Source organism: Scardinius erythrophthalmus, assembly GCF_964197995.2.
Source record: "Scardinius erythrophthalmus genome assembly, chromosome: 9".
NCBI lineage: Eukaryota > Metazoa > Chordata > Actinopteri > Cypriniformes > Leuciscidae > Scardinius > Scardinius erythrophthalmus.
The window spans coordinates 23,609,246-23,625,842 of record NC_138229.1 but is presented as its reverse complement, the minus strand read 5'-3'; the positions used below and the strand labels follow the sequence as shown (position 1 = coordinate 23,625,842).

Below are 16,597 nucleotides of genomic sequence, written 5' to 3'. Positions count from 1 at the left end.
AGTTATCACCAAAGCTCAATCTATTTTGTTGTAGATCATTTAACCGTTATGCTGCATTAGAACCCCGTCCGAAATCAGTTTCGTGAGGTACCTTTGTGCTCAAATGCTCCCTGCAAAGTCATTGCCTGATAAAGCCGCAAGGTAACAAGTACTTTCAATCAAGTTTACTTTCAATCAAGTTTGATGTTTGGCCCTTTATAGTAAAAAAAAGTTTACTCTGCATCTATACAAATAAGAAGTCCAAACTCTTGCAACGTTGCGCATATTTCACATTTATTTCACACCAGACAAAGTGTTAAGTGTCCACAGACATTAGAAGACACAGGTCCAACACTCAAACAAGTTGAGCACTGAGTACACTACAGCCCATTCATTATGGTATAAAGTGGTTATCAGCCGTGTGCTAGACCACAGTTGGGTTTATATACAGAGAAAATCAACAAATATTGAAGCAATTACAGTAGCTACACTTAGTTTATATTGAGTTTCTCTTTTTTAAGTTTGGAATATTTGGATGGATGAAAGAGGTTTATTCAAAATGATGCTCAGAAAGATGTGGTTCCATTGAGAGTTGAAGAGAGACACTTTATCAACTACAAACCCTAAAAATCTTGATTATCTCCAATATATATGTATGCTGACAAAGTCTTGTTGAATGCTTCGTCTTCAGGGCATCATGTAAATGCGAACACTGAATGCTCATAGTCGACAGTGATCCTTCAAAGCGGTAAAATACGACTGAATCTATTATTTTGATGTAAATGCTACTCTTATACTGTATGGAGGTAAATGGAATACATTTGATACATTTCATTTAAAAGCTGAATAAATATGTACAGCATGCTATCATGTACATAGCATAATCAAAGACAGGAATGGGTAAAAAAACGTCAGGGCACTGGGAGGTATGACTGTCAACATATTGTCCAAAACTTAATCGTCTGTCCCTCATTTACACTTCAGATCCATAATGTAAGAGTCTATAAAGGCATACTTATACTTAAACTTCTCCTTATGAAGAAACCGTTTTGAGAGGTGAAGACCAGAGCCGCTCAAATCTCTCAGATACATTCACAGCTGCTACATTTTGTGCTCTTTGGGTTGGCTGACCCATTGCACAAAACATCAATCCTCATGAGCAACATACTAAATGGCTGACTGACCAATAGCATGAGCCCAAACCAAACAAGAGATTTCTGAGTTCACCAGCATCTGGTAATACCTCTTTAAGATGTAGTTGTCATGACAGGAAACACGGCTTTTCTGTACTTGGTATACACACATCTTCATCGTACAAGGCAAAGGGCGGAGCAAAAAACTATAATACAGATACACTTCTACAGCTGAGCTAAATAAAACGTTGCTCTATATTGGGGATCACAAAACTTTTAGTAAAATCTGAGTTTATAGACTTTCTGTTTTATGTTGTAACACTAAAACTGGATCTTCTCTTACAAGATGTCACCTCCCAAGGAAAACACCATGTAATAGGTTTGAATACAGATATTTTATAGTAACATGTAAGGCTGGGATGACCTAAACAAAACAGCTACAAAAGAGGAACCATGCAATCAAGATGCAGTGTTTCTGAACATAAACCTCCTGCATTATATTATTCGAAATGTGTGTTATAGTGTGCACTGATGTATTTGCGTTCAGCGTAACAGTAACAGGAAATTTAGCAACACCGCTCTCTAATTTTGTGAGTAAAAATAAGCTGATGAACATTAAAGAAGCTGATTCTCTTAGCAGCAAAGCTCTAGTGCAAATGAATCCAAACGAACCTGGCAAATAAAGCTCATTATCAAAAGTGCAAGGTGAATTTTTTTTGTAGCACACTACAAAGAGTGACCTCATAATAAATTATGTTTATAAAACATACAATGCTTAATAAATAAGTAAACGTAAAGATGTAATGTAAAAAAGACATTACAGATGAAAGTAAAACACAAACTAAACTTCTGTATGGTAGACGTTTTGTCCTTTTGCGATGCTGATTTTTGTCGAAATAACAGACAATTACCTCTTTTAGTCTAAAATCCATCTCAATTCTATCTTAAGCTCTGCATCCCTTTGAAAAGCGCAATGATCACGGCAGAATGATCAAAAGCAAGAGGCAACTACTGAAGCCCAGGTAAAAGCACTTGACATTACTCTGAAGCAGCACATACGGAAACAGAGCATTGAGTCGAATTTACAAATGAACGAATGCCGTTAAGAGTAGGGCAGTGTCTATGATGCCGTTTTGCCATTCTAGCTTTTAGCTACTGTACGTTAGTGGGAAGTGCTAAATATATTTCAATGTTGTAAATGTACACTAAATAGGGCCTGAAACACACATAAACACACATTCTGTGAAGCCAAGCCCGCAGTCTATGGTTGGCATGGACAGACTGAGGGGGAATGCTGGGACGGGCAGGCAAGAGGCAGCTGTGATGACATGGGGACAGGGCACTTATAATCACATGACCTAATTACATCACTAAGGCCTGTTAGGGCCATTTATGGTTTGAGCCAGAGAAAAAAAATGTATTTCACATCCTCATCTGTCCTGATTTTCTTCTGGAAAGCTTAGACCTGTGGGTAGAGAGAGAGAGATTAGGAGAAATTCAGCGATATCAATGACCGTAACCACTTAGAGCAGTGGTCCTCAACTGCAGAGCTGCAACCCAAAAATGGGTCACAGGTCTGTTTTGACATCAAAGATGTCTGTCTAAAATAACTGTTAAATGTCACTATGACATTTTGGTGCAAATACATCTGTCTTGGTAGAATTAGGCAGATGCCAACACAGCAGTGTTAATTTAGTATTATTTTAAGTGCCCCTATTATGCTATTTTTGAGGTTCCTAATTTAGTTTCGGAGGTCTCTGACAATAAGTTAACATTCATCCAAGGTAAAAAAAAACACACTTTAATAATATACATTGCACAACACATCACCTTAATTCTCAGAGAGTTTGAAACCGGTTTGTTCGAAGATTCAGTCTCTCTAAACCCATCATTTCTGAGAGCCTACTCTGCTCTGATTGGCCAGATGGCTCAGTGTGTTGTGATTGGTCTACCGTTTACAGCGTGTGTCGGAAATGAAACTCTTATTACCACATCTGAATTCCAGCTCTGAAGGCTTCCTCAGTGCTTGATAGTATACATAGTGATACGAACATTAACAATGGCGTCGGTTTTTCCAGCCTCATTTACAACTACAGTGTTTGAGGGCGGGTCAAAGTTGATGTTATTCGCAGGCAGCCAATAAACATCATAGACTGGCATTATGCAAATGTATTACATTGTTACGTAGCTATGTAACAGGAAGTGAGACTGGAATTGCTGACGTCTCATTTCGGCAGTTCAGAATCGATTCTGTCTTTTAGGAGACAGTAACCTTATTTGTTGTGCACATTAATTTTTATAACTTTTCAGAATTTTTACATTCACAGCTATATTACACACTGCATGAAAGTAACATTTGAAAAAAGCATAATAGGGGCACTTTAAAACACTATTATAGTATTTATTCATTTAGAATTTTTGATTTGATTTGATTTTAGTTTTAGTCATTTTGTTTTGTGCTTTTGTCATTTTTAATAGTTTTATTTTTTTAAATATAGCTTTTAGTCACTTTAGTACTTAAACTTATTTTATTTCAGTGAGTTGCCTATGCAATGTTTCACATTTTTTATATATATATACGGTATATATATATATCTTTTTTTATGAAGTTTTCAGCTAAGTATTCAACTTATATTAATTTTTTTTTTTTTGCTGCAACACCACATGTTCAACACATACAGGTTTTGTCATAAAAAAACTATGCAAGGTTAAGGTAGGTAAGGTTTCATAAAAAAAAAACTAACATTTTAAGCAAAAAGCTGCAAAAATCACATTTTTGTTAAAGACTATATCCTAATCGGATTCAGAACGATAAATCAAAACACAGATTGAGTAGATCGAGTACACAGCACCCCTAATGCTTGCACAATCCTATCCCTCGTCCTGGGTCGACATTTCATTCAGTAACATTAGGCAGTTTTGATTTATATGCTTTTTAATGTTAATGATTGTGTTATTTTACATAAGCATATAACTACATAGATATCACTTGTTTCTGCATCTTCTTTGCATGTGTTTTGATCAGGAGATTCAGTACTCTTTCAGAAGATGCGTAGTAGCGCCCCCTACCGTATAACAGTGAAAATTCTGTCAATGTCGGGGAATCATTTTCTCACAAACGACGGATAATTCTGTCAATGGCGGGGGAAAAGTTAAGGGCATTTTTTGTTTATTTTTTGCTTTATAAAGAAATTTGTTATTGTTTTGGGTTGCTACTTAATGTTCAATGTAAAATCTTGAAAATCCTAAAGCAAAATTAGTTGAGAAGCACTGATTTAAAGTGTTACATAAAATTAAAGAGAGACCATTATTGAACGAAGACTTTATATGTGGTGTTGTGACTGTGCTAAAGGAAAGGAAATCACTGAATTTATTTTGAATACCTGATAGTTCCTGCCAGCAGTGGGTTGAATGCGTACAACCAGTCATGCATCTCTTTGTCATTGCCTGCTTGGAGGAGAATGCTGCGGTGCTCAGTGCATACTGAAAAAGTGTTAGGAGCCTGGAAACAAAACATCACATGGGTTAACAAAATCAGTTGACAAAAAGCTAGACAGCTATAGCTAGCTGACCACTTTCCTCAGTAATCATGTGTATAATGTCATAGATGAGGAATAAATGGCTCTTACCCTCAGCATGGTCTGCTTATCTTCGCTGTACTCCACCTGAGCAGAGGACAGGTTGATGACGGCTCTCTCCACGCAGTCTCTCTCACTGCGGTACAGGTAGACGTAAGGCCGTCGCACCACAATGTACCGCTTCACCCAGCCACTGGTGTGGGGCTCAAGAAAGTGTAGATAGCCTTTCTTTGACACAATTGGGCTGCAGTCAAAGGAAAAATAATAACAGATACAGTATATAACAAATTATTTGCAGGGCAATCAATAACATGATACATTAGGATGTTAAAAGAAAAGTTAAGGACAGTGATTTTTTCTACTTGCTGTAAATATATTTAATTGTCTTTAGTGAAACTTTAAAAGAACAGTTAGCACTAAAGTACATTTTAGTTACATATGTTTCATTATACAATTCAACAGTGGTCTTGGACTTCATACTGACACCTAGTGGTGCGGATGCAACGTCATACATAAGCAAAAGTTTCAGTTATCAGTACCATTGTAGAAATATTTGCATGCATATTTTATTCATTTTGCAACTGAAAGTGTACAATATGGACACTTTTTCATAAGAAAAAAATGTTTTTCATGAATTTTCATTTATAACACTATTGTGTTATATTACCTTGTCATTAAATTACTGAAAAGTAGTTAACACTGCTATACGAGTTTTTATTATACAACGGCTGAGAAAGTGACTGCAACTTTCTCACTTCTGACAGACGTAATCAATCTCTCAATATTTTTTATAAAGTCATATAAACTTAGAACTATCATGGATTTTTCTTTTGTTACTATAGCAAATAATTTATATTTTTGACAACCTCCGCTTCTAAGAACCCTGGAAATGTGAAAAGGGTCCATTTGGACAATTAAAGAGATAAAAGAAACAGTATTTGTCATGTGATCTCAACATGGCAGCCGCTATGTAAAAAATGGTTTCCAGGCTACTGATACTGTATGACTCTAATGTGAGTGTACATTATTTTACTCATATGAGTACTACTTCTGTTGTAAAATTGGATGGAAAAAATTATTACACAGGCTTTGTTCAAACTGTGTACAAATCTGGTTCGTTTTTCTATTTGATCTTTAGGTCATTTTGCAAGTGATCAGTCTGATTAATTTGTACAGACAGTTGAAACTGATGTAGATACACCAGATATAGCAATGATGTAAAGACACCCTGGGGTGAAAACCAAGTTTTTAACTTTGTTTATATGTCTGTGTGGTGTTTTTAATATGCTTTAATGCAAACCATGTGCAAATTCATAAGTCAACACCATTGCGGAGTATTTTCACCTTAAAACTGCAGTGAACCAAAGACAGTCTCAAAAACGCAGTTTGAAATTGTCACAGACTACCTTGTAACCAATCACGTCACGAGGGGGCGGGGCTTTAGCATATCATTAACTATTCTCTGAAGCAGGGGAGTCTCAAGAGAAGCTAGATTATCCTGATATATTTTTCTGTTGATATGAAAAATCGGGTACATTTAGCAATATAGCAGGTGAATTATGTATATAATGTATATTATGATGTTATGATGAACTATATGCCTTTCTCCACTGGAGTTCTGAGTTGTTCAAAGCGTTTCTAAGGATGCTGATTATTAGAAGGCAGCTGTCTGACTCTGAGATAACGAACGGAAATATGGTTTGTGTAACGTTAGCAACACATTAGCTGTTTGATAACATAGTCAAGCAAAAGGCTAATCATATTATTTACAGTTATGTGTCCGACGTTGTAAAGAGCGATTCTATTGTGCAGCGTTTACTTCCGTTGAGCGAGTGGATCTCTGAGCTGGTGTGAGTGAGTGATCCCTCAAAAAGTCAAGCTAAATTTCTCAGACAGACTGTTCGGGGTGCTACCTGACACGAATCTCCTGGATGTTCGGGATGAAGGCACAGCTCCTGTGTTTTCTCTCTATGGGGCTGAAGGGGTCGAGATCAGGGCTAGAGGCACCCGAGTTAGCCTCAGCTCCTCTGTAAAATCACACAGAACAAGAAAGTCCTGTTAGAAATAATGTATTTAAGGTGTTTTGAGAGTGAACAGACAGTACATAATCTGATTCTCAGAGAACTCGTATTAGACATACTGTGATCATATTTAGGGCTGGAACAACGTATCGAAGTAATCACGTCGATTACACACCGTTTATGTTCATCCCTAGCCCCCTGTATTTTTTCACCCAAAACGAAACTCTACAGCAGATGGTTATGGCTAGTATGGCAGCGCTGACTATGGCAGTTGCGTTTTTTTTTTTTTACAAGTGACAACTCCATTCTATAAATGGAATTGACACCGGCACATTTTCAGGACTTAAGGCCCGTTCACACCAAGCACGATAACTATAAAGATAACGATAAAGATAACTATATATGCGTCCACACCAGCGACCGATAGCGGTCTTTTTATTCTAAGCATGCGCGCGCCCGGATGATCCAGATCCATTTTAAATGCGCGAGACCTTTAAATTAGAATGGATTCTGATTGGCTGTCAGTGTTTTATCGTTCGACAGCTGGAAAAAAAATCGTTCTGAAAGTGATCCCAACGATATCGTTCCTCATATCTTTATCGTTATAGTTGTGGTGTGAACTCTGTTATTCTTTAATATGGAGAACGATTTTTAGAATTATATCTTTATCGTTATCTTTATAGTTATCGTCCTTGGTGTGAACGGGCCATTACAACCACATTCTCAACTAATCCGCACTGAATGAACAGAACCGCACTGGACTAGTTGTCTTACACGTCATCTAATTTGAGAACTACAGTTAACTGTATAATCATGATGGGTTAAGTTTACTCACTATCCCCAGATCCACTGGAGCTGCATTGGCGCTTAAACGGACTCTCTGCTCTCGGTTACTAAGCATTTAAAGTCCTTGTTGGTTGTTTATATCTGATGAACTCACGCCTCAATTGGACTCGTTTTTTTAATAACATGCTGTTAATTGTGATAAAACTTCCCAATGTTATGGACATTGCCATTTTTGATACTGTTGCTGAAAGTTCTTGCAAATCCTAAAAATGTGCAGGCTCGTATAAAGCGGCACAGCCATACTTGCCATTAGCATCTGCTCTAGAGTTTTGTTTTGTTTTGTGTGAAACATGACAGGGGATTAGGAATGAACATAAACAGTGTATAATCAACGTAATTGATTATATTGACGCGTCATTCCAGCCCTAATCATATTAGAAGGGGACTCTGGGTTTTGAGTTGAAAATACACTGACCTGAGGTCTGGATTGCCATAGTGACTGTCCACCAGTGATGGGCAGGTGGAGGAGGGTGTCAGAGTGCTCAGAGGTGAAGAAGAACCATCTCTTAAAAAGGATGCGGACATCTCTGACAGCTAAAAAAATTTAAAAAGAGAGAGAGAGCACCACCAAATGATAAAGTGGGCAACACATTAAAGTGTCTCCAATCATATTCCAGAAAATGCCATGCTTACCCTTAAAGCATCTATTACACTAATCATGCTGCTCTACTCTAAATGAGTAAACGAGAGAAGTGAAGTGAACACAAATTCTCTTTAAATGACAAAAGGACTGCTAAATGAGAAAGAGAGATATAGGGAGAAAGAGAGAGAGAGAGAGAGAGAGAGAGAGAGAGATATCTGGTCTGCACGGGCGAGAGAATGAGGCAAGGTCTGTATGGACACTAGGGCAGTAAATGCTCACCTTGCTCTCACTGAGACTGCTGCTCACCTGGCTGTACTGCCTGTTGAAGGTGTGCATGAGCAGTCGCACACACTGAAGAGAGGAAAAAACAGGAAAAATAGGAATAAAGTACATAAAGTTTTCATTTAATATAACAGTAACAGTAATAAAAACATCTATCTATCCATCCATCTATGCAATTTTGCTTCTCAAATAAATTTATCTTGTTTGGGAGATGATATTTTACTGAAAATAAGAGTAATTAAGAAAAATATTTTTTTTGCAGTGTTTGCGGAGTTGTTTTTGTGCAAAACAGTATTGGCAAATATTTTATACTTTTATTTGTTTTAGTCAAACTGGACTTCTGGGAATAGGCTATTAGTGTGACATTATGTAGATATTAGCTGCAGACGATCACCTTGGCAGCCAGCTCCCTTTGCCTCTCGTTGGGACTGTCCAGACCCAGACTGACTACCGGGCTGATCAGGGGGCTGGAGGCCTTAGGTGAGTCCATAAGGTCTTTGCCACAGAAAGAGTCCTGTCCCAGCAGCAGAGATGCTTCTAGCTTCTCTCTCAGCAAAAGGTAATGCCTGGTCTTCTCCACCTGTAAACAAACACACACCTCATCAGAGTCATGCACTTGACTGAAAACAAAAGTCAGATTATAGCCCAGATTAAAAGCCCTTAAACATTCAGATGGACCATACTGTACCTCTTGTAGGAGGCTAAGTTTTTCCAGCTCCCACTGGTGGTCCAGGATGAGGCTATCACTGCGGGGCCTCCAACCAGCAAGGTTCTCCTCTCCACGCACATACGCCACTGAGGTGTCCAGCACCCGTCTGCGCCTCCTTTGCATACCTGCACCATCGTGGTCAAAGTGGAACAAAAAAAAGAAACAAACGACTGGGTTAAATCTACAAATATATAAAAATGAGGTTATTTGTCTGAATTTGTACACGATAACTTACCAGGACTTCCAATGTCAGCCAAATGGCAGAGGCTTAATTCGTACACTCCAGTCACACGGTTACTGAGACACAAAACACCACCGTAGTGTTTAACAAAACATTTAATTCTGCTATTGCGGTGATAATTCAAGTGGAAAAACTGTTTTCAAATATCAAGTCTTGAGCATTAATGATTCAAAATGGTGCATTGGTTGATTTAAGATCAATTTACTCGACTGCAGAAAGAGGCAAGCAAACTTTCCTCACCTCTCAGATGGCCTGAAGGCACCAGTGCTGAAGAGGTTTCGAATGGAGCGAGACGCAGGAAGTTTAGCGTCTCTGGAGTAGAACACCATGCAAAAATCCTTAGTGATGACAGTGGGCTGAGTGCAGTTCTCCATCTAAAATTATAGCAAAAACTTAGTGGAACTTCTCATAACCAACTAACAGGCATACATTTGAATTCACTATTAAAATTAAAAAAAGCTATACTTGTGATTGTGTTGATATTGCTTTTGACGAGTTCCAAAATATCCCACATTGATTAAATGTCATAATTTGATAACTTTATTGAGGGAAAAGGTGAGTTTTCCTCACCTCAAGATAGGCAGAGAGGGTGATGTAAATTTTCTCTCCATATGGAGTGACACGGTTCAGCAGAAGGGAGTTGTGCATGGAGCTATCCCATGCTGCCTCAAAGCGGTAAAATGTCCTGAAAAGTAGAAAACAGCTTAGTGAATTATATCAGTGCTTAATTTTTTTTCTTTATTTGAACAATTTTAAAGGCTTAAGATAGGTTACAATAAAAAAAAAACTGTACTGTATACTGAAGGGTAAAAAAGCATACCTATGGTCAATTCCCAATGACACTCTGACAGGAAACATTAAATTACCAAGTTAGTGAATTACAATGTTGTTATTTATTAATTGATATATATATATATATGAAGAGTTCAGATGCAAAAGCCTCTAAGTGCCATCTGAAATTTTCTTCTAGAATGATCATTTTTATAAAGCTTGTATATTTAAGTTCAGTGATTTCACTTAAATGACAATTAATAGGTAATTTTCATTTCCATTTAAGTGAAATTATTGAACTTAAATATACGAGCTTGATATAAATGATCATTCTAGAAGAAAATTTCAGTTGGCACTTAGAGGCTTTTGCATCTGAACTCTTCGTATATAAATCAATAAATTAGAATAGTTATGAAGTTTTAGTGTTGTTAACACTTTAATTAGTAATTAAAACAACTGTAATTGATTCACATACATTGTTAAAATATTTTGGTATTGCTAACATTGCTAATTCAAATTTTTGCAAACATTTTATTATTTAGAGGTACTGGAGGAAGGATCTCACTTTACATATCAGTGGTGTACCTGTCATCATAAGATGGTCGTATGTAGCTTGAAGACAGGATGTTGAGGGACAGGATGTTGGGGTCAATGATAGTCTCATCTGCCTCGGGTGTGTTACGGATGCGCCCTAAAAAAGAACAGATGTGATGCTGAGTCATCTGAAACTCTACCTGAACATTCGCCATAATAACATCTTCATTTGTCCTCAATGCCAGCTGGCGTTTAATGCGATAGAAGCCAGAAATTCTGATAAATCATTTTTTAAGAGAGAGAGAGAGAGAGAGAGAAAAAAAGTAGCATTTTCTAACCTATGACGAGCTCTTTAACCTCCTTCCACTCAATATCGTTGCCGGTTTCATGGGCTATAGTGACTGTAATTCTCCTTTGGATGCCCTGTGGAAAATGTGTCAAAGGTGAAAATTGCAAATCTCTCATTTCAATTTCAAACTATACTATTGTTCAAACCTTTGGGGTCTGTAAGTCTGTAAAACTGAAACTAATACAAGGATTCAGCAAGGATGTACTGTATTAAGGACATATTTCTATTTCAAATAAATTCTAATTATTCAAATTCAAATAAATTCAGAATCTTGAAACAAGTATCACCGTTTCCACAAAAATATTAAGCTGCACTAACACAGATAATGTTTTTAACATTGATAATATGAAATATTATCCAAATCGGTATATTAGAATGATTTCTGAAGGACCATGTGACACTGAAGACTGGAATAATGGCTGCTGAAAATTCAGCTTTGACATCACATGAATAAATTAAATGTTTTATATATATTCAAATACAAAACAGTATAAATTGTAACACTATTACGATATTACTGTTTTTATTCATTTTTGATCAAATGAATGCAGCCTTGGTGAACTTATTTTAACAAGTTCAACAAACTTTTGAACGGTAGTGTAAATAATATATCTAATATAATATATAATATATTACCATTCATTGAGTTGCTAGGGACAGAAAGATGGATTCATGTTTACCTGGTGCAACAGGAATGTACCATGGCAGGGCATTCCACCCCTGTGATCAACAACAGCTGGGATGTAGCTAAGAAAGTACACAAACAGGTACAAGGGTTACATAACATATGAATAAACTACCATACATACAGACTTCAATGAGTAACTTACTAGGCACTGATATCCTACAAGTCATGAGTTTATCAGATACTCACTCCCCGTTGGCCTCCAGCTCACAGATCTCAAAGAATGCCATAAGGTCATATTTGCAGTGACAGGGGCCAGCGGTGGATCGTGTGAGCGTGCTCAGTTTTGTGGCAGGCACTGGGGGGAGACAGAGGCAGAGCTCAGAAATGGACAGACCACAAGAAATAGTAAAGAAATGAGCCAAAATATCAACTCACCTGGCTTTGACAAAGGCATAACCCTAGGGAACTGCCTTCTTGTTGGACGTAATGAACTATAAGGAGGGAAGATTTTAGTTGACATTTTAGGTGACTAAAAATAAATAAATTAATAATAATAATCAAAAAAAAAAAGTTGCTCACCTAATCAAGTCCTTACAGAGAGGAGGGAAGGGCTGTTTCTGGAAGTGGCCAAATACCTCAAAAACGATTGGCTGACTCTTGATGTATTCCACAAAAGACTTGGTGACCTCTACGGATATCTGCATTAGTAGCAAACCGCACATAAATAATTTATGTTTGCTTTATTTATAAAATCTGAAATATGGTTGAATTACTTAATGGCACAAAGGTTGTGATTACATTTTGTACATGGTAGAATCCCAGAGGAGGCCCTCGGCCGGTATTCTTTAATGGCTCAGTGGAAAATGCCTCGTCATGCCTATGAATAAAGCTGGAAAAAGACAGGATGGCTGAGGCAAGATTGCATCAGATGTCTTGCAAGTTTCTTGGATCAGTGTTTGCAGAAGCGTCAATCCCATTCAAAACTGAGAGGGAATGTTATTTTCGAGTGGCAACTTTCACAAAAACAGATTTAAAAATTAAGCAGCATGTTAATTTATTTTTTTATTTTTTTAAGCGTTTGTCTAAAACACTGGCAGAAACATGCATAATCTGCATAAGTGTTTGCCTTTCTAACCATAAAATCGGTCCGCTACAATAATGTGCAGGCTGCAGCAGGTTTTTTTTATGGAAAGCCCTGATAAATCTATGATTACTTGGAATACATCTACTCACTTGAACTGGCAGAAGATATCTGCATACTCAGCAGAGATACTGGAGGCCTGAAGCACTGTGACCCTAAAGGTGAAGTTGCTGCCGATTTTTAAGTGCTGAAATGATTTTTCCTGAGCCACATCAAGAGGACATTCCAGAAAACCCTTCAGAGGACTGTTAGGAACATCAGGAGAGGCTAGATGGAGCAATCCATGAGAAAAACAGATCAGATTAGAATACAAAAACTTGCTGACTCTTATTTTAGTCACTATTTACACATATACCACTACTTTAACAGTGAATTATCACAGCATGATTATTGTGCATTTTATTTTATGTTGAGGCATGCATAAATTCATCATAATACATTGTGAAAAATGTATATCAATCTTTAATCTTTTTTTACCAGTATTGTTTTTTTTTTACTTATTACCTGCACAGGTGTTGTTGTTGACCTCATCAGCATTGAGCCCCGTCTCTGAGTTTTGTCCTTCTCCTTCTACGATGCGCAGCTCCTCTTGAGATGTGTTTGTCCCAGCGCTGCATGTTTCTGTCTGGAACTGAGCAGAGAGAAAAGGTTGATGGTTTTACTTTTGATGGTGTCTCACCTTCTATAAAAACAATTTAATGCCTGAACGTCCAAAGCCCTACTCAAATATTGAGATAATAATTGTGAGAATAAACAGTTACATAAAATGACACAACCAACCTTCTCAAATTGTTGATCCTCAAATGAAATCTTAGCAGTTCCTGATTGCCTCACACCGGAGCCATAATCAGGAGCTTCTTCGTCGGCTGTGACAAGAAATAAAAGATTATGGCTGAACATTTAATCAGTACAGGGGAAAAGTGGGACAAAGTACAGGGAGCCCAGAGCTTTTGGAGGGCTGATCTGTATACAGGGACCAGAAAACTTAAGGAGTTTGGAGGGATTATATTTTATCAACATTTTAATATTTATTTATATTTAATTTATTTATCTAAATGTATATCATTTTGGTGAGATACAAAACACATCTAAACATAATTAGGACCAGAGGCAGAAAATTGTGAGAAACAAAATAAAACAAAATCCTATATTCATAAAACACAAGGAATTAACCAATGAAATAAGAAAACATAATCGGTCTGAATACTGAGTCTTGTAATACTACTTTACAGAAGAAAAATTTTTTTGAACAATATTGATTAATCAATTTTATTTTCAGTTAATTTTATTTCCAGTCAGTTTAATTTCTATTTGGAATCTGATCAAAATAGATTTGTCAAAGCATCATGAGGATGATCTTACCTGATATGGCTTGTACTGCAACTCGGAGGAACCCCTTGACCTCGCCTTTCTCACTTACAATGGCCACACGGTGCACTAATGGCACAGGGTACAGCAGATTACTCAGATACACAAATGCCCTATGAGAGAAAAAGGAGAGGATGATGGGAAAAAGGTGGAGAGCCGAAGAAAGAAGAGGGTTTTGAGACAGTTGATGGGGTGAAAAGAAAAAAAAGGGTTAAAATTAATGGAAAAAGAAGTTGGGAAAAAAATGTCAGTGAAGATCAACTCAGCCACACTGCCACTAGACAACACAACATCAGACACAAAAAAAGCAACCAAACAAGAAGCTGCTCCAGCGATAGCTTAAAAGTGCCCTGTAGGTCTGCGGTTCATCTGTGAATACTTTAGTATAGCCCCCATTCTCATAAAATGATACAGAAAGCGTTGATAGCGAGGGTTTTGGTCTCTGTGGAGTTTGGTGAAGTGTTTCAAGAACATGCATATAGAGGAGAACTGCACCACAAGCTACTTTACACTATAACTTTTGACTGATTGATTGTCTTAATTGTCAAGTCATACTCACAGGTGAAGATTTGCATTGTCACACATCTAGATATTATTGATGTTTCAGTAACTGATTGAAGGATTAACTACAATTCAATGTCACAATAATGTGTCTATGAAATCCCTGACATTGTATGCAGTCAAGTTTGGTGACAGATTGGCCTACAAATTCAATAATTCACTTCAGATCTACCCTCTTGATCCCAATGTATTGCTGGACGAAGCTTAACGGGCAGGGGTCAAGAGTGGCAGGAGGCGTGGCCAGAGGGGAGGAGCTTACAACAAGATTGGTGAGGCGCAAATACAGCATGCTCAGATAAACAAAATGTTTAGTGAGAAAATAAACTCCAAATTTGGCTTGTTGGGCCAAATGCAAACTGGAAAGCAAAAAACTGAAATGACATTAACATACATGAATTTGATCGGCATCAACTTAAAAGAGAAATCAAAGTCAACACACGTCACAAATCTTGTATGTTGCATGTGTGCAAGGAAGTGAGAGTGTGAGAGCCAATCCAAAACCCGATACAAATTTTAGCTCTGGCATGCCTGATTGAAACTGCTGTAGTCGAAACCAGCTCTTTCATCTTGAGCGCTGTAGCTCTTCAGAAAAAAACAATCTGCTGATTTATACCGATCACAGAAACAGCAAAATTCTACAGAGAATGCCAATTTCATTTCAGAAAAGAGCAGACAAAAATGTATTATGCTGCCATTCAATGCCGTATCTTTCAAAACAGGGCAGAACTGATGTGATTGGCATTTTAAACACTAGCATATTAATTTAGTACTGTAAAGCCACCCATGTTCAAATGACTTCAAACGCGGAAAAGTTGCCCCTTGTAACGCTAAACATCCATTAGGGATCTGTCACCAGTAGTCTACTGTGATTTTCACAGGAAGTATCTTCACTTTGCTATTCCTTTTGTTCGGTTTCCTCTCATTCAGTTACTGAACACTTCAAATACCATTGAAATGGCCTATTCAACACTGTATGCCCCAATATTAGAATATCAAAGCATAGGAAAAAGGTAAAAGGGTTGTTGTCCAAAACATGTAGAAAGAGGCATTAAAACTTCCTTCAGATCAGGCCAACAGTTTTACACTTCCAAACTCAAATCATGTAATCTTCTAGAGAACTGTGAATTGTTATTATTTTTTTTTACTATTTTTATTAATAAATGGATATGTATATTGTTGACATAATGTCATTGTTATTTATTTATTTAATCAATCTTGGCAACAGATATTGTGACCCTTGCCGGTGCTGTTCATGTGTTAGATGCCCTGGTAGGAACTTCTTGTAACAGACCCTGTTGTCTGTGTCTCAGTGTGAAAGAGCTAGTTTCCTCTGACAGCATGCTCCTGAAACCTCACCAACCTTCCCACTAAACTGAACAGAGGCCAGCGGTCGTAAAAGGGGTCCTGGCCATCGCTGACACCTGGGCAGTGCTCCCCCACACCATCCTCCTCCTCCTCCTCCTCTCTCCCAAGCTCTGAGCCAGGGTCCTCCAAAAAGATCTCATCGTCCAGGTCCTCCAACTCCTCATCCTCCACCTCGACTTTCCCATAATGCCGCTCATCGGCAAGCTCGGTTATGTCAGAGTCGGGGTCGGAGAGGGTGGGGGAGAGGGTAAGGTCACTCATGCGCTCGCTCATGCACGTGTTGAGAATGGGAGTGCTGGTGCAGCCGGAGACACGGGAACTGGGTTAGAACAACACACGTGCACACACTTGCTCACATGTAAGGCATTGTTGTATGCCAGCATAAACCCAGCCATGAGTCTCCAAATCTGTGTTCGGCTAATGATCTAGTGTGTTTGGTAAGGAGTGTTCAAGCTTAGGTTTAGCATTTGGATTGTCTGAATATTGAAAAATCAGTGCAAAATTGCTC

The 16,597-nt window shown here is 37.8% G+C and overlaps 1 protein-coding gene across 2 annotated transcripts in view; it reads right to left on the bottom strand.

Moving 5' to 3' along the window:
• Window positions 1-256: 256 nt before the first annotated feature.
• kif1ab (kinesin family member 1Ab) overlaps window positions 257-16,597 on the bottom strand; it is a 31,892-nt gene continuing 15,551 nt past the window's right edge. For both annotated transcript variants that reach the window (XM_081375343.1, XM_081375344.1), the window contains 22 exons: window positions 14,158-14,276; window positions 13,576-13,661; window positions 13,300-13,426; window positions 12,888-13,062; window positions 12,453-12,543; window positions 12,234-12,352; window positions 12,090-12,145; window positions 11,901-12,009; window positions 11,707-11,773; window positions 11,016-11,100; window positions 10,729-10,834; window positions 9,943-10,057; window positions 9,613-9,746; window positions 9,367-9,428; window positions 9,111-9,256; window positions 8,817-9,002; window positions 8,420-8,491; window positions 7,973-8,091; window positions 6,604-6,717; window positions 4,742-4,934; window positions 4,496-4,614; window positions 257-2,577 (listed from right to left, as the gene is read on the bottom strand). In XM_081375343.1, the coding sequence (XP_081231469.1) occupies window positions 2,535-2,577; window positions 4,496-4,614; window positions 4,742-4,934; window positions 6,604-6,717; window positions 7,973-8,091; window positions 8,420-8,491; window positions 8,817-9,002; window positions 9,111-9,256; window positions 9,367-9,428; window positions 9,613-9,746; window positions 9,943-10,057; window positions 10,729-10,834; window positions 11,016-11,100; window positions 11,707-11,773; window positions 11,901-12,009; window positions 12,090-12,145; window positions 12,234-12,352; window positions 12,453-12,543; window positions 12,888-13,062; window positions 13,300-13,426; window positions 13,576-13,661; window positions 14,158-14,276 (2,443 nt within the window). In that variant the 3' untranslated portion in view covers window positions 257-2,534. The remainder of the gene's footprint in view (window positions 2,578-4,495; window positions 4,615-4,741; window positions 4,935-6,603; window positions 6,718-7,972; window positions 8,092-8,419; window positions 8,492-8,816; window positions 9,003-9,110; window positions 9,257-9,366; window positions 9,429-9,612; window positions 9,747-9,942; window positions 10,058-10,728; window positions 10,835-11,015; window positions 11,101-11,706; window positions 11,774-11,900; window positions 12,010-12,089; window positions 12,146-12,233; window positions 12,353-12,452; window positions 12,544-12,887; window positions 13,063-13,299; window positions 13,427-13,575; window positions 13,662-14,157; window positions 14,277-16,597) is intronic.